Here is an 18661-nt window from a genome sequence, read left to right as displayed (position 1 = left end):
ATACACTAAACAGATTCAGAAGGATGTGGGTTTCAGTAGCTACTGGGAGATGAAGAACCTTGCACAGGGTAGAGTAGCATGGAGAGCTGCATCAAACCAGTCTCTGGACTGAAGACCACAACAACAACAGTGAAAAAATGGAAATAAAAGTTACTTTCTTTGTTCACTTACTTTATTTCAGCTGGTGCAAAAATTTAAGATATTCGACTACATTTTTGCATTCCTCCAAATTAAATAGTGTAAAAAAGTCTAAAAACAAGTTAATCACAAAATTTTTGGAAACTTCAATTATAACGGTAGCACAACAGTATGACTTGATTTATCTATGTCAATGTACAGCGTATGAAATTCGTAACAGGTACTTCAGATGGGTAGTGAATGGAACTAAACTTAGATTGGTTTACAGCAACATTATTTGGTACTAGAATAGAGGTCAGTCTACAGGTTTCGACTAGGATTGCTACAGCTCGAAGGAAATTAAATAAAATACGCTCCGAGTGCTTTCATGTCAAGTTTGCTAGTCAGCAAATATTAATTTTATTTTTTAAACGTGAGACATTGTGTCGCCGTTCTGACTTGGCTCGAACGGCGGCAAGCCTGAGTAGAAGACGACTTCCCTGGAGGCGGGCACATAATTCACAATAAATACTGCAATAAATTAAGAAGAGCGGGGAGGTGCTCGCGCGGCCTAATCCTCGGCGTAGCCCCGGTAGGCGAGGCGCTGCGCGTCGTCCTCGGCGGGGGAGGCGCGGCCCCACGCCACCTGGTGGCCGGCGCCGGAGGGCTCCCAGGGCGCATGCGCGGACACCGTGGCGGCCGCGGGCCACGCCGCCGCGTCAGACGCGAGCTTCTTGCACAGCTGGAAGACGGCCAGCGCCACCGAAATGATGAACGAGAAGAAGGACAGCTGCAGCGCGTTCCACGCCTTGAGACCGAGCGCGCCCACCAGCAGCGGCACCAGCGTGATCGCCTTGAGCAGCACGAACACCAGGACCGGCACGATGATCTTCTTCAGCTTGCTCTTGCGCGCTGTAACGCATGGCAGCCGATTTAGTGATGTCAGAGACAAGCATAAGGATACTTTATGCGTGTGGTACCACACAGCTTGTATTTGAAAAGAAATTAAATGTCACACAGCCAAGAGCTGCTGGTAAAACAATCATCTACCGTCAGTTTCGATTTTCGTACCAACTTCAGGTACTATAGAGCTATTTACAACAGTTTACATGGCACTTTTATAAATCAGATTGGAATCCGTATGATCCCGTTGTGCACAGCGATCGCTGAACACAGACAATGGGGAGAATAACAACAATCGATGGCAAAATCCGTCGTTTTGTTACAGGAACTCTAGATTTCGACTATTACACAGCCATATTAACATCTTACAACAGACGATATTAGTCCAAAATACCAGTAGTAGCCGCCCGGGTTGGCCGAGAGGTTCTAGGCGCTACAGTCTAGAACCGCGCGGCCGCTACGGTCGCAGGTTCGAATCCTGCCTCGGGCATAAATGTGTGTGATGTCCTTAGATTAGTTAGGTTTAAGTAGTTCTAAGTTCTAGGGGACTGATGACCTCAGATGTTAAGTGCCATAGTGCTCAGAGCCATTTATCAGTAGTAAACAATATTGGTTGCAACAGTTCGTCTTGGACTCCTGAAGTAATGTCAGTTAATACTGTTTACTACGTGAGACTTGGGACTAATGTCACCTGTTGTTATATACACTGAAGATATGTAATAGATGAAATCTAGATCTGTTGTAATAAATCGACGGGTTTCGCGATCGATTGCTGCTCACTTCCAGTGTCTATGTTCTAAACGTTGCACCAAATAAAATAAAAGCAATTCTGCGTCAACACTTACTCAACGTGCTGAGTGTCGCCACCAGCATAAGCGGAATATGATTATAACAGCACACGAAAATTGGTTTGCTGTTGATAAAAGGTAGTTTTTACATTTTTGAAGCAACACTGAGAACTTTGCCTTAGAGGATGCTGTAAATAGTTTTGTGATACATGAAGTTGGTCCGACAATCGAAACCATTATTAAACAATTATTTATTAAGTTTTTCCATTATTTGTGACCGTTCATTCAGTATAAATACAGAAAATAGCAAAAGGTCACTTTTTTAAAATAGCTGTTCATTCCATAAACAGGTTTCTCAAGATGAGCCTTAATAGGTTTGAAAAGCAGTTTCTGATAAACAACTATTTCAAAAAAGTGACCGGTTACACTTTGCTGTATTAAAAAAAAATATTTCATTAGAAACTCTTGGTGCTTTGAAGCATGACTTTTTTAAAAAAAAAAAAACTCATGGAGGGGCTTTCTTCATGAGTAATTTGCTAGAACAGCACTAACATTTACTGTTATAACATTTTAGCACCTTACTTCAAACTTTGAATTACTAAGCATTTAGTAAGAAATCAGTTTGGTTGAAGACATGGTCACTGACAATCCACAGTAACTGACCTTATGTTTTCAGAATGAATCTTCACTCTGCAGCGGAGAATGCGCTGACTGGGAACCTTCCTGGCAGACTAAATTGTTTTTATCTGCCAGAAAATTGGAAATCACCACACACTACGTTACTGAGTGAACATTCTTTCTGTAAAATATTCTGTAGCAGTGGCTTAGCCCTGTCTCTGCAGTATCCTTTACTCCAGTAGGGCTAGTCCCGCAAGGTATGCAGGAGAACCCCTGTGAAATTTGGAAGGAAGGAAATGAGTTGTGCTTGATAACTCAGTCGGTGAGTACTTGCCCGCGAAAGGCAAACGTTCTAGGTTAGAGTCCCGGTCCAGCACAAATTTTTAATACAATTTAATTAAGACCTAAAACAAGTTGGCATTCATGGAGAACCATTCAAGACAGAATGAAATCTAGTACCTCAAATAATTTCTGAAGGTAGTAGTGTTGTGTGTAGCCTTGAACAGAAGTGAAAAGTGTTCGTTGAACAGTTCAGGCAGAAAGTTGCTAGACGCTCTTTAAATTACAGAAGACTGTTGAAGATTCGATGGTTAAATGGTGTTACTAAAAAGGTAGGACTGAATCGAAAAAGGGAATAGGCAAAATCAAGACACAATTTGAGTAAAGAAAGGACTCGGTTGAAAGAAGACCAACTGAGCCATCAAGAACTCATTGGTTTGGTAACTGAAGGAGTTGTGGACTGTAGAAATTGTACAGAAAAACCTAAGGTTGACTTTAGCAACCGGGTACAAATGAATGTAGGTGGTCATAGTTATGTACAGATGAAGAGGCCAGCCTAGGGTTCACCAGCGTGAAGAGCTGCATGAAACCAGTCTCCCACCTAAAGACAGCAAAACAACAGTAATTCACAATACGAATTTGCTGAAAAACGTACTTGGGTCATTTCAGGATGGACAGAAGAACTTAAAAAGAAACACAGTGTACTAAAGAAGATATACTGCGAAAAAAATATTTTCAAACGTGTTTCTCATGTCGGCACAACAAAAACAAAAGACAGATATGAAAAATGCAATATGCACTTCATTTTCTTTCTCAGTCAAGAAATCATCTGCTAAGGTTCCTGTTTCTTTTCTCATTTCCTATTAAAGGCTTCCAGGGATTGAAGAGTGGACCGAGTACATAAAGTTCTGATAGGAGACCCATGTCTGGAAATATGCCATTTGAATATAGAATAAGATTCAAAACCGGATCACTTTCAAATCTCCCACTTCACGGTGGTCACGTAATGCATGTAATGCTACACATGTATCTGGAAGGTTTGCGATCGCTTCATTCCTTAATACTCGTATGCCACTTTCGTCGTACTACAACCACGCCTACGAGAGACTGGTACGTTCACATCTAGATGGGCTGACTGTGGTGCTTCACAGCCTCATACCAGGGTGTGTTGGCCGTGTGTATCAAAGCATACGTCGCCGATACACTGTGAAATGAACAGCAGGATCGGCACGTGGGACAACTGCAGCCTGAGCGCAAAGATCAGAGCACATTCCCTCTTTTGAGTGCGGTGAGTGGGTGAGAGAGAATGCCAGCGTATTTAGCCCTTTTAAACGTACTTGTTTCTTTTAGTATTTGTAAGGGTGCTGATAATCGCGCCGTTGGTCGCCTGTGCACCCCAACAACAACAACATCTGTTGTGTGCGCGCCATGAAACTTACTTTACACTAAATCGGTACTTCCAGACATATATCCCTTACCAAAACTTTCTCTAAGTTCACTCCACAACCCCTCTCATTTCTCGCGAAACTGCACCGCAACAAGTATAAAAAGCTGATTGGGTATTATGTCAGGATCATGAAAAACGGACCATCAGCTCGAATTGGGGAAGAGTGGAGGAGGACATCGTTATTTTCTATTCAGAGGAAACACGCAAACATTTGAGTCTACAGGCTTTTACCGCGGATAGATTAATTCTGGATGACCTCCCGTATGTGAGTACAGTGATGAATTTTTCGACGTGGTTTGTAATTCATCACAAGTTATCAGCGCTGTGCATTCTCCACTGACGGCCGAAAGGAGTGCAGCCTGGGTGCTTACCTTCCTCGACTGAGCGCCCCTCGAGGGCGCGGTTGTCGAAGTGCAGGGTGGCCGACACCTCTCCAGCCGAGTCGAGCGCTCGCGGGGAGACGACGAGCGTGGCTTCTCCAGGCAACTGGACGCGCAGGTCGTGCCCGGTGACCAGCTCCATGGCGGCGTCCACCCAGCTGCTGGAGCCGCGGGCGGAACCTGCCTCCTGCGGCGCTGGCTCCGCGTCGTTCTTCACCACCGTCACGCCGTCCGACACCTGCAGCCACAGTATGCTCTCACGTCTGTTCCAATAAACACAGTCAAATACTTTCTACTTTCGGCTAAACGCGGATTTCAATGAACCCTGGATTCTGTTCCGGGAGGTTTACCTGATAATCCACAACGATCAGTTTATCTTACTAAAACATTGAAACATTTTAAGCAAACACTTGGAACTCTGACCTGCTAAACATCCTTAAGAAAGCCAACAACGTAATAAAACTACTAAAATCGCTACCCAGCAGGACGTGGGGATTAAACACATCGACCCTCATCCATGCATAGCAAACCCTCGTCCACCTCTTCCTCTTCTTCCTTATCTGTGCCAAATTAACATGAGCGTCCGCTGCTCCGTTCATTGTTACCTCTAAATTTTGGAAGTATATACACTGAATCTCACATTCTGTACCACTCTCCCACTTCTATCCTGTACCAGCACGTAACGTTCCCTCACCTCCACAAACTCCCGTAACACCTTCACCTCTCCTAAATGTCACGTAAACTTAATAGTCAACTGCTCATAACATCCCAATCGTTGAGAACCCTGGTCTGCTCCTTCACCCCACTTTCCCTTCATATCCGAGTATTCTACATACTTTTCACATCCTGAAAACGACCCACAGTTACCAAGATCCTCCATCATACCACACTGATAATAAACATAACGTACCGGGTGATGAAAAAGTCAGCATAAATATGAAAACTGAATAAATCACGGAATAATGTATATAGAGAGGTACAAATTGACACACATGCTTGGAATGACATGGGGTTTTATTAGAACCAAAAAAATACAAAAGTTCAAAAAATGTCGGACAGATGGCGCTTCATCTCATTAGAATAGCAATAATTAGCATAACAAAACATGACAAAGCAAAGATGATGTTCTTTACAGGAAATGCTCAATATGTCAACCATCATTCCTCAACAATAGCTGTAGTCGAGGAATAATGTTGTGAACAGCTCTGTAAAGCATATCCGGAGTTATGGTGAGGCATTGGCGTCGGATGTTATCTTTCAGCATCCCTAGAGATGTCGGTCGATCACGATACACTTCCGACTTCAGCCAATAATCGCACGGACTGAGGTCTGGGGACCTGGGAGGCCAAGCATGACGAAAGTGGCGGCTGAGCACACGATCATCACCAAACGACGCTCGCAAGAGATCTTTCACGCGTCTAGCAATATGGGGTGGTTCTAACAAAACCCCTTGTAATTCCAAGCATGTGTGTCAATTTTTCCTCTCTATCTACATTATTCCGTGGTTTATTAAGTTTTCAAATTCATACTGACTTTTTGATCACCCGGTACATATATTACTCTCTTCGAGTCATAAAAATCGTCACCCAGTTTTCCTTCTTAATATTTTTATATTAAAATTGTAAATTTTACAACTCACAGGGCGGAAAGTGGCAGGTTGGCTGCTGGGGGTGTGTATATAACTATGAAATAGAGAAATAACTCTAAGAGACCGTTCAAGTCGGACATGCAGTCTTTTTCTTGTGTTGTTGAACATGAGGAAAATAAAATATCTTCATGAGGGAGATTAAAAGTCAGAGTGAAATGGTACCAGTGTCAAGATTCATTGTAGTCACTGCAGTCCTCTGTCGAAAGAATTACAGGGCCTGTGTAACGGACGCACATTATACTAATTTAGACTAAATGAAAGAACAAAAGAATTAAGTATATTACTCATCTGGGGGGGCCATGTAATACACGCAGTGATGAAATCTCCCTACTTTAAAAGCTAACATGACAGAAGCAAGGAGGACATAAAGTAGCCTAACATAAAAAGGAATGCAATCCTTGCCACAAGATACCGACTGGTATGAAAGGTAGCATTTAATATCCGAAACGATGCCTCCATGGGAACGTTACACGGGAATGCAACAACCGAAGAAAAGAGACTTGAACGATTCACATACTGAGCCAGAGAAGGATGCTAAGTATTAAGTGGATTCGTACTAAATGAGGTTCTTCGCAGATGCGCTAGCAGTTAAATTTGTGGGAGGAACTAGAAAAACGGATATTTGCATATATCCCATTAAAACCTGAGACTAGTGCTACTCTGATATGAAGTGATTTGGACAAAACACGAAAACGTGGTGGTCTACATGTAATCCGTCGGAAGATTGACGATCCGAAAACAAGAGAGGGTGTGAGAGAGGAGAGAGTGAGAGAGTGGTAGAAGGAAGATGGACAAACTCCCACATCTCACTGCTTACCACGTTTTAATGTCATACTGGATAACTTCAGGGAAATACAACTACAGCCGTTCTGTGCTATTCTGTTGCGTTGGAAACGGTTTGAAATAGAGTCACTCTCAGTGTTCCCGACTTCGCTTCAGTCTGAAATCTAATTAAGTAATTTCGAGGTCAGGCTCTGCCAACCACGTGCAGATGATCGGCCGCTGTGTCATATTCGACCAACGATTTCATTTGATGTGGTATGGAGAGGCCTGTGGTCGCCACACATCTCGCACAGCCGTTATTAGCTTTTCGCCCGCAAGTCTGTAAACTACCCCTTCCACTCGAATGGCCTCACTAGACTGTGTGAATTCATTCCAGTCCTTCCATCCAGTAAAAGTCACCGGCAACACTTAGATTCACACGCGGTCCTTCCGAATATCTGACACACTACCTAATGAGTCGGACTATTCGAATTTATTGTTATAAAATGATGCATGCTACGGTTATGAGCATGGACTTTACGGCACACGTCTTCCGTCATGTATCGTAAGTTGTTCTAGCATTTCGACTACATTATACAATTTCACTCTGACGACAAGTTCTAACAGTAACCGATGCTTCGAAACATTTTATACCGGTATTCGGTGACAAACACGCAGATAACTTATACTGTGCTAGTTTCAACATTTAGCTTTCTTCTACCAACGCGTTTAACTTTCTGTAAACAGTTATTATAACTATGACCTACATACGCTAGTCATTAAAACATTCATTAAGACTCATTTTCCTCTGCATTTGCCATTTATACTGAGATAATTAAGTATGTTCCGTCATCTTTCCTAAGTTTGGTGTGCGTATGCCTCTAGTGGACGACTACGATATAACAAATGCCGAGTGCAGCCGTCGTTTCTGTGTTGTTACAGAAGTCGAACAGTGACGTTACTTAACCTACTGATCTCAATTAGTGCAAAGGAGGTCACAGAACTTGATTTCGCTGTCAGACCTGTTCATTAAGTGCCGAGTGGTTCAGAATGTATCTTAAGACATTTGTGCATTTATCTATGTTTGCGAACTAAACAACATCACTTCTTCTTTACTTGTACACCAAATACTAATAATATTTGTTTCCTTTCTCCTAAATTCGAACAGATTACCTCGATGTAGAAGTCTGCCGCATTATCCTGTGTTAGATACGGCGAGTTCAGAGGCGGATACATTTCGTATGTACCTCCATTTAAGAAACAATACTATGCTAAATATCTTCCGAATGGGAATACATCAGGTTTGGTGGGATGCTTTCCCAGTTTAATTTATTTCTGTACTAGACACCCAATCTCCTTCGTAAGAAACTGCAGTACGCCGTTACACAGTGATATGTTTACAAGAAAGATGAATGACATGCACCCTTCCCTCTAACACGGCAATTCTGGATGTAACCATTTTTTTTATGTAAAAATTTTTGGAGGCTTCATAATAATAACAGAAAACGTATGTGTCAGAAATGAAAAAATTAGAAAGTAGAAGTAAACAGAACAGGAGGTATAGAGGAAGAGTTTACTATGTTATCCCCATTCAGAACGATTGGAATTCAGTAATGATCAAAGATGTTCCGGGAGTTGAGCCCAGTGGAAAAATCGAAATTGATGGGATAGAATATGTGCGACATACTTTAAGGAAATTAAAGAAAATAGATACCAATAGCTCATTTTATTTAATAATTTTATTTTGCTGCCACCATTAGAGGTGAGGGGTCCACATCTTTCGAGAAGCAGTCTACGACATACAATTGGATACAGTGGTCCCTATAACGGCACAGACGTTTAGACGACTTATCTAGCTAATTTGGTACCAATGACGCACCGAAGCTGGTAGCAAAAGTTGTTAAATAAAGTTACGGCTTGGTAAATGTTTTCTTCAAGTCTTAGACCAACTATAGTCTCATTCCAACGACATAAGATGGAATTATAGATAGATCAAGGAAGTTTTAGGCTGTATGAATCTCGAAGAGGGGGACTCGAAAGACCGTTAACTTATTAACGGTCTGCAGCTCGTGGTCTCGCGGTAGCGTTCTCGCTTCCCGAGCACGGGGTCCCGGATTCGATTCCCGGCGGGGTCAGGGATTTTCTCTGCCTCGTGATGACTGGGTGTTGTGTGTTGTCCTTAGGTTAGTTAGGTTTAAGTACTTCTAAGTTCTAGGGGACTGATGACCGTAGCTGTTAAGTCCCATAGTGCTCAGAGCCATTTGAACCATTTTTTGAACTTATTAACGTAATTTCTTGTTACTCGTTGCAAATAGGCGGAACCAGTCCCCAGTACCTCCCACGACTCACCTTGAAAGATTCCTTCCTGAAGAGCTGCTCAATGACGGTGAGGACCTTGTACTTGACACAGGAGAGGGAGTCTTTCTTGGCGTCGCACTCCGTGCTGAGCATGGAGAGCGTGTCGTCCATGGCGGCGACGCCCTTGAAGTCCCTCCTGGGTGTCGCCGCGGCTGCTGCCACGAGGACGGACAGGATCACCAGCCAGGTCACCGAGCTCGCTGAGGCCGCCATGGTCGCTTGTGCTGCGTCGCCGAACTGCCGGACACTGTGCGGTGAGCTGGGTGCGCCGCGTCTTATACCGGGACCCCTTCCACTGCCGCGCGGGCCTACTTGTCGCGCGCAGCCAGAATTGGCAATGGCCGCCCCTTCAGTAAGAGTGAGGGGCGCCGCGAGAGGCGCAGCAATGCACGCCGTACCACAGGTGAAACTACTGCCGCGCTTACACGTCGGAATCCACCACCTTGCGCTACGAACGGGTGTTAATTGTTACCTAGAATGTGTTAGTGAATTTGATTGATTTCGCCGGCCAGAGTGGCCGAGTGGTTCTAGGCGCTACAGTCTGGAACCACGCGACCGCTACGGTCGCAGGTTCGACTCCTGCCTCGGGCATGGATGTGTGTGATGACCTTAGGTTACTTAGGTTTAAGTAGTTCTAAGTTCTAGGGGACTGATGACTTCAGCTGTTAAGTTCCATAGTGCTCAGAGCCATTCGAACCAACCTGATTGATTTCATTCCACTCGAGCCCCAGAAAAATTATCATCTCATTAACTGTCCTTGCATCTATGCAGCCACTGCATAAAACACGTCAGTTCAAAGACGGCTTTAATGCAACTATTCACGATAGTGTGTTCTGTGTGAGTACCTTTATCGGTGCATAACTATTGCAACATATACACGGTGAGTCAGGAGGAAAGGTGTGTGCTTTGAGAGGTGATGATTCTGAACAAAAAAATTTTCAAATGAACATATGCTCTTCTATTAACAGTATCCGACATATACCGCCGCGACAGAATTCGTGGGATATCTCCTAATATCGCATCTAACTTCATATTTCCCAGAATAGTATAGCAAATTGATGTGGCATGACCTCAACAGATCGTTGGAAGTCCTCTGCATAAATGCTGAGCCACGCTGCCTCTATAGCCGTCCGTAATTGCCAAAGTATTGCCGGTGCAGAATTTGTCCAAGAACTGACCTCTCAGTTGTTGTTGTTGTTGTGGTCTTCAGTCCTGAGACTGGTTTGATGCAGCTCTCCATGCTACTCTATCCTGTGCAAGCTTCTTCATCTCCCAGTACCTACTGCAACCTACATCCTTCTGAATCTGCTTAGTGTATTCATCTCTTGGTCGCCCTATACGATTTTTACCCTCCACGGTGCCCTCCAATGCTAAATTTGTGATCCCTTGATGCCTCGAAACATGTCCTACCAACCGATCCCTTCTTCTAGTCAAGTTGTGCCACAAACATCTCTTCTCCCCAGCCCTATTCAATACCTCCTCATTAGTTACGTCATCTACTTACCTTATCTTCAGCATTCTTCTGTAGCACCACATTTCGAAAGCTTCTATTCCCTTCTTGTCTAAACTAGTTATGTCCATGTTTCACTTCCATACATGGCTACACTCCATACAAATACTTTCAGAAACGACTTCCTGACACTTAAATCTATACTCGATGTTAACAATTTTCTCTTCTTCAGAAACGCTTTCCTTGCCATTGCCAGTCTACATTTTATATCCTCTCTACTTCGACCATCATCAGTTATTTTACTCCCTAAATAGCAAAACTCCTTTACTACTGTAAGTGTCTCATTTCCCAATCTAATTCCCTCAGCATCACCCGACTTAATTTGACTACATTCCATTATCCTCTTTTCGCTTTTGTTGATGTTCATCTTATATCCTCCTTTCAAGACACTGTCCATTCCGTTCAACTGCTCTTCCAAATCCTTTGCTGTCTCTGACAGAATTACAATGTCATCGGCGAACCTCAAAGTTTTTACTTCTTGTCCATGAATTTTAATACCTACTCCGAATTTTTCTTTTGTTTCCTTTACTGCTTGCTCAATATACAGATTGAATAATATCGGGGACAGGCTACAACCCTGTCTCACTCCCTTCCCAACCACTGCTTCCCTTTCATGCCCCTCGACTCTTATAACTGCCATCTGGTTTCTGTACAAATTGCAAATAGCGTTTCGCTCCCTGTATTTTACCCCTGCCACCTTCAGAATTTGAAAGAGAGTATTCCAGTTAACGTTGTCAAAAGCTTTCTCTAAGTCTACAAATGCTAGAAACGTAGGTTTGCCTTTTCTTAATCTTTCTTCTAAGATAAGTCGTATGGTCAGTATTGCCTCACGTGTTCCAACATTTCTACGGAATCCAAACTGATCTTCCCCGAGGTCGGCTTCTACCACTTTTTCCATTCGTCTGTAAAGAATTCGTGTTAGTATTTTGCAGCTGTGACTTATTAAACTGATAGTTCGGTAATTTTCACATCTGTCAACACCTGCTTTCTTTGGGATTGGAATTATTATATTCTTCTTGAAGTCTGAGGGTATTTCGCCTGTCTCATACATCGTGCTCACCAGATGGTAGAGTTTTGTCATGACTGGCTCTCCCGAGGCCATCAGTAGTTCTAATGGAATGTTGTCTACTCCCGGGGCCTTGTTTCGACTCAGGTCTTTCAGTGCTCTGTCAAACTCTTCACGCAGTATCTTATCTCACATTTCGTCTTCATCTACATCCTCTTCCATTTCCATAATATTGTCCTCAAGTACATCGCCCTTGTATAAACCCTCTATATACTCCTTCCACCTTTCTGCCTTCCCTTCTTTGCTTAGAACTGGGTTGCCATCTGAGCTCTTGATATTCATACAAGTGGTTCTCTTTTCGCCAAAGGTCTCTTTAATTTTCCTGTAGGCAGTATCTATCTTACCCCTAGTGAGACAAGCCTCTACATCCTTACATTTGTCCTCTAGCCATCCCTGCTTAGCCATTTTGCACTTCCTGTCGATCTCATTTTTGAGACGTTTGTATTCCTTTTTGCCTGCTTCATTTACTGCATTTTTGTATTTTCTCCTTTCATCAATTAAATTCAATATTTCTTCTGTTACCCAAGTATTTCTATTAGCCCTCGTCTTTTTACCTACTTGATCCTCTGCTGCCTTCACTACTTCATCCCTCAGAGCTACCCATTCTTCTTCTACTGTATTTCTTTCCCCCATTCCTGTCAATTGTTCCCTTATGCTCTCCCTGAAACTCTCTACAACCTCTGGTTCTTTCAGTTTATCCAGGTCCCATCTCCTTAAATTCCCACCTTTTTGCAGTTTCTTCAGTTTCAATCTGCAGTTCATAACCAATAGATTGTGGTCAGAATCCACATCTGCCCCAGGAAATGTCTTATAATTTAAAACCTGGTTCCTAAATCTCTGTCTTACCATTATATAATCTATCTGATACCTTTTAGTATCTCCAGGATTCTTCCAGGTATACAACCTTCTTTTATGATTCTTGAACCAAGTGTTGGCTATGATTAAGTTATGCTCTGTGCAAAATTCTACAAGGCGGCTTCCTCTTTCATTCCTTCCCCCCAATCCATATTCACCTACTATGTTTCCTTCTCTCCCTTTTCCTACTGACGAATTCCAGTCACCCATGAATATTAAATTTTCGTCTCCCTTCACTACCTGAATAATTTCTTTTATCTCGTCATACATTTCATCAATTTCTTCATCATCTGCAGAGCTAGTTGGCATATAAACTTGTACTACTGTAGTAGGCATGGGCTTTGTGTCTATCTTGGCCACAATAATGTGTTCACTATGCTGTTTGTAGTAGCTAACCCGCACTCCTATTATTTTTATTCATTATTAAACCTACTCCTGCATTACCCCTTTTTGATTTTTTGTATTTATAACCCTGTAATCACCTGACCAAAAGTCTTGTTCCTCCTGCCACCGAACTTCACTAATTCCCACTATATCTAACTTTAACCTATCTATTTCCCTTTTTAAATTTTCTAACCTACCTGCCCGATTAAGGGATCTGACATTCCACGCTCCGATACGTAGAACGCCAGTTTTCTTTCTCCTGATAACGACGTCCTCCTGAGTAGTCCCCGCCCGGAGATCCGAATGGGGGACTATTTTACCTCCGGAATATTTTACCCAAGAGGACGCCATCATCATTTAATCATACAGTAAAGCCGCATGTCCTCGGGAAAAATTACGGCTGTAGTTTCCCATTGTTTTCAGCCGTTCGCAGTACCAGCACAGCAAGGCCGTTTTGGTTAATGTTACAAGGCCAGATCAGTCAATCATCCAGACTGTTGCCCCTGCAACTACTGAAAAGGCTGCTGCCCATCTTCAGGAACCACATGTTTGTCTGGCCTCTCAACAGATACCCCTCCGTTGTGGTTGCACCTGCGGTACGGCCATCTGTATCGCTGAGGCACGCAAGCCTCCCCACCAACGGTAAGGTTCATGGTTCATGGGGGGGACCTCTCAGTTATGTCCCATAAACATATGATCAGGTTCATGTCGGACGATTTGGGTAGCCAGATTATTCGGCCGAACTGTCCTGAACGCTCTTCAAGCCGATCGCGAACAATTATGAGCCTGTGATATGCCGCACTGTCATTCATAAAAATTCTATCCTTATTTGGGAACATGAACTCCATGAATGGCTACAAGTGGTACCCAAGTAGCTGAACATAACCAGGACCCATTCCATTAGTTTTAAACACATTCCACACCACAACAGAGCCGCCACCAACTTGCCCAGTGCCTTGTTGACAACTAGGGTCCAGGGCTTCGGTCGGTCTGTACCACACTCGAATCCTACCATTTGCACTTACCAACTGAAATCCAACTCATCTTACCAGGCCACTGTTTTCTAGCTGTCTGTGGCCCAACCGATGTGGTCACTAGCCAGAAGGTGATGTCGTACTGTTTGCAAAGTCACTCAAGTCTGTCGTCTGTTACCATAGCCCATTTACGCCAAATTTCGCCGTACGTCCCACATTGATTTCTGCGGTTATTTCTGTGGTGTCGCCGCCAGACACCACACTTGCTTGGTGGTAGCCTTTAAATCGGCCGCGGTCCGTTAGTATACGTCGGACCCGCGTGTCGCCACTATCAGTGATTGCAGACCGAGCGCCGCCATACGGCAGGTCTAGAGAGACTTCCTAGCACTCGCCCCAGTTGTACAGCCGACTTTACTAGCGATGGTTCACTGACAAAATACGCTCCCATTTGCCGAGACGATAGTTAGCATAGCCTTAAGCTACGTCATTTGCTACGACCTAGCAAGGCGCCATTACCAGTTACTCTTGCTGCTGTAAAACATGTACCATCAAGAGCGATGTTCACCATTTATGGATTAAAGTTAAGTATTCCACAGCTACGTCCCTTTTCTACAGTGTAATTTCCTTGTCCTCTTCCAGACCTCACGACAGCCTGCGTGAGCTAAAGCGTGTGCCTTTGGGCTTCCTCTCATACCGGGTTGGCTCTCTTGCCAACCCACAACAATTTCATTCTTCCAACACTGATTTCTGCGGTTATTTCATTCGCTGTTGCTTGCCTGTTAGCACTGACAACTTTATACCAAAGCCACTTATCTCGGTCGTTAAGTGGAGGCCGTCGGCCAATGGGCTGTCCATGGCGATAGTGTGTGTCCCGGAATGTTGAACTCCCTCACGATTTCTGAAATGGCAGCGCCCAGCTCCAACTACAAATATGCGTTCAAATACTGTTTACTCCAGTAGCGCCGCCATAATCACGTCGGAAACCTTTTACCACGAATCGCCTGGGTACAAAATTCAATTCAGCCAGTGCATTCCCCTTTAATAACTTGTGTAAGCGGTACTATTGCCATCTTTGTATGCACATATCGCTATCCCTTGACTTTTATCACCTCTGTGAACGGCTGTCTGAAAATCACGGTTGTCTTTCTTTACCAGCAGTCACATGCGAATACAACCAAACTGAAATGAAGCAACGTAGTGTGGTCTTCACTGACCATTTAAATGTGCACTTCATTTGCACATGGTGGTACAACGAGTCCAGCAGGTGTACACTTTGTTTACCTCGCGTCTGATTACTACAATGGTTGGACCATCGTTATGGTTGTACCAGCATTCTACAGCTTTGTTACGTGGAAAGTCAAAAACAGTATGGGTCTGTGTAGTGAAAATGCCACACGTCGTCACATATGGAGAGTATGGTGACATGATCTTTGTCTATGGGCTTTGCAGTGGGAGTTATAGGGCTGGTGTTAGGGAATACGAAAGACAATTTCCAAATCGAAGAGTTCCAAACAGAAAGATGATTAGCAAGCTGTTTGACAGATTGAGTGACCGTGGTACGGTTCCCTGCGTGCATATTGTATCTGAATGTGATGTCCAACAAGGTGTTAGTGAAGTTGAGAACATTTTTGAAATGGTAAAACGCAGGTGGACTACCAGCTCTAGAAGAGCTTGGTATTCCACAAACACGAATGATGTGCAAAGTACGTGAGCAGGTCTGTATTCGTATCATCGGCAGAATGTGTGGTACCTGCATGTAGGAGTTGATGCCAAATGAAATGAATGTTGTCAACAGATCGTTGCCAATCAACGTTGTATTCTCTTCACTGATAATTCGACATCTACCAGCAACGACATCAATAACACGCGCAAGTCACATGGGCTGATTAAAATTTGTACGTTGCCCTAGAATAAAATTTCAGACGATGATTCTCAGTGAATGTGCTATTCAGTATTATTGATGGCCAACTCATCGGTCCAGTTGTTTTAGACAACTGTGTTAATCGAGTACGGTATCTTGATTTTCTTCAAAATGTGTTTACTTGGAGGATAATCCGTTGGCAACACAACGTTTTGTGTACTATGGAGTTCTTGCATATTCCATATGGTCAGTGACGCAGTACCTCACTGAAAAGTAACCCGGGCGTTGTATTGGTTGCCGTGGAATCATCTCTTGACCTCCAAGATCACTTGATCCTAGTCCATAACATTACCGTTTGTAGGATTGGTTTAAGAGCGAAGTCTACAAGCACAGAGTGGACACAGACGAGGAACAGCTCGTTCGTATTTTACATGCGTGTGCTCGACTAAAGGACCTCACGAATAAGCTCAGATCATCAACACAGCAGCTGTATACAAGAGCTGCAAAATCCATTACAGTTGATGGTGGACGTTTCCAACATCCTTTTAGGGGAAATGTACACACTTAAAATATTAGATCATGTTTAATTTACTAACAACTGCATTCGTCCGGTTCCCCATTGTTTGCATTAGTTTATTCGTGAACTGTTAAGAACTGGGCATATTTTGATATGACTGTTTTGCTCAGAAAACTAATAGTATCACCCCTCAAAGCATATACTGTTCCCCCTGACTCACCAAGTATGCCGCGGATCTCTGATTATGGTACAAACTTTCAGAAATGATAAAGAAGGAGAAATGTATCAAGTTGAGGTAAGGGACCAGCGTCCGGAGACGAGCGAGTCGAAATTTGCAATCAAAAGTCGTTCTGTTACCTCTGACAGGAGGCCTCTTCTACAGCAAGCCCTTGGCTTTCTATATTTTGGACGAAAGCAGGACTCACTGTGAACAAGTTCTCATAGCTCTTAGGGTATACACTTAAGAGCCCATGTTTATTTGACAATTTTTTCTTGTTTTATTCCATACTATCTCCTCCTAAAGCATGCAGAGCAAAGAGATTACAGTAGAAGGACTCCATCGTCCGAGATATCAGAATGATTTTCTCTTATAACTTTCGACCACTAGGGTCCATTACTTCAAACTGATACATTTACCCTTCTCCATCACTCCTGAAAGTTTGTAACCACATAACGGAATCATCCTGTACGAAGGAAACACGGACTCCGCCAACCAAATATGGACGTTGTACAGGGTTATTTCTTGAGTACTTGGATTTGAAAGTAAGTGCGGTGAGATGAAAGAGTACAGTTGATAATTGAGGGAGACGAAATTTTAATTGAGGTGAGTGACTGGAAGTCGATAGTACATAAAGCAAAAGGTGAAAAAAATAGTAGGACAACATGGACAGGGGGAAAGGACCAAAGAGGCAGCTGGCTGGTACAATTTAACCCAAGGTTTGATTTAGTAATTGCTATAAGAAGGATACTAGAGGGTTTCAGATAGATTATATAATGGTAAGACAGAGATTTAGGAACCAGGTTTTAAATTGTAAGACATTTCCAGTGTCAGATGAGGACTCTGAGTACAATCCATTGGTTATGAACTCTAGATTAAACTGAAGAAGCTGCAAAAAAAAAAAAAAAAAAAAAAAAAAAAAAAAAAAAAAAAAAAAAAAAAAAAAAAAAAAAGAAGTTCAAATGGCTCTGAGCACTATGCGAACTTCTGAGGTCATCAGTCGCCTAGAACTTAGAACTTAGAACTAATTAAACCTAACTAACCTAAGGACATCACACACATCCATGCCCAAGGTAGGATTCGAACCTGCGACCGTAGCGGTCGCTCGGCTCCAGACTGTAGCGCCTAGAACCGCACGGCCACCCTGGCCGGTAAACTGCAAAAAGGCGGGAATTTAAGGAGATTGGACCTGGATAAACTGAAAGAACCAGAGTTTGTGCAGAGTTTCAGGGAGAGCGTAAGGCAACAATTGACAGGAATGGGGGGAAAGAAATACAGTAGAAGAAGAATGGGTAGCTTTGAGGGATGAAATAGTGAAGGCAGCAGAGGATCAAATAGGTAAAAAGACGAGGTCTAGTAGAAGTCCTTGGGTAACTGAAGAGATACTGAATTTAATTGATGAAAGGAGAAAATACAAAAATGCAGTAAATCAAGCAGGCAAAAAGGAATACAAACGTCTCAAAAATGACATCGACAGGAAGTGCAAAATAGCTAAACACGGATGGCTAGAGGACAAATGTAAGGATGTAGAGGCTTATCTCACTAGGGGTAAGATAGATACTGCCTACAGGAAAATTAAAGAAACCTTTGGCGAAAAGAGAACCACTTGCATGAATATCAAGAGCTCAGATGGAAACCCAGTTCTAAGCAAAGAAGGAAAAGCAGAAAGGTGGAAGCAGTATATAGAGGGTCTATACAAGCGCGATGTTCTTGAGGGCAATATTATGGAAATGGAAGAGGATGTAGATGAAGATGAAATCGGAGATACAATACTGTGTGAAGAGTTTGACAGAGCACTGAAAGACCCGAGTCGAAACAAGGCCCCGAGAGTACACAGCATTCCATTGGAACTACTGACAGCCTTGGGAGAGCCAGTCCTGACAAAACGCTACCGTCTGGTGAGCAAGATGTATGAGACAGGCGAAATTCCCTCAGACCTCAAGAAGAATATAATAATTCCAATCCCAAAGAATGCAG

General features: G+C 43.2%; 1 protein-coding gene across 1 annotated transcript; it reads right to left on the bottom strand.

The window, feature by feature from the left end:
* Positions 1-229: 229 nt before the first annotated feature.
* LOC124789855 lies at positions 230-9536 on the bottom strand. The gene is made up of 3 exons (XM_047257368.1): positions 9292-9536; positions 4524-4770; positions 230-1029 (listed from the first exon to the last, which is right to left on the bottom strand). The coding sequence occupies exons 1-3, from the start codon at positions 9511-9513 to the stop codon at positions 689-691; spliced, it is 810 nt and encodes a 269-aa protein (XP_047113324.1). The 5' UTR covers positions 9514-9536; the 3' UTR covers positions 230-688.
* Positions 9537-18661: the final 9125 nt, after the last annotated feature.

Source organism: Schistocerca piceifrons, chromosome 3 (assembly GCF_021461385.2).
Source record: "Schistocerca piceifrons isolate TAMUIC-IGC-003096 chromosome 3, iqSchPice1.1, whole genome shotgun sequence".
In the NCBI taxonomy this organism is placed as follows: Eukaryota; Metazoa; Arthropoda; class Insecta; order Orthoptera; family Acrididae; genus Schistocerca; species Schistocerca piceifrons.
The sequence above is the reverse complement of the archived record's forward strand: the minus strand, read 5'-3'. Positions and strand labels throughout refer to the sequence as shown.

Bases quoted from the DNA above. Each gene is read 5' to 3' on its own strand.
- LOC124789855 (XM_047257368.1), bottom strand. From the start codon at position 9,513: ATGGCGGCCTCAGCGAGCTCGGTGACCTGGCTGGTGATCCTGTCCGTC. The intron at 4,771-9,291 runs GTGAGTCGTGGG...CTGTGGCTGCAG, and splicing joins TCAGGAAGGAATCTTTCAAG to GTGTCGGACGGCGTGACGGT. The intron at 1,030-4,523 runs GTAAGCACCCAG...CATGCGTTACAG, and splicing joins GGGGCGCTCAGTCGAGGAAG to CGCGCAAGAGCAAGCTGAAG.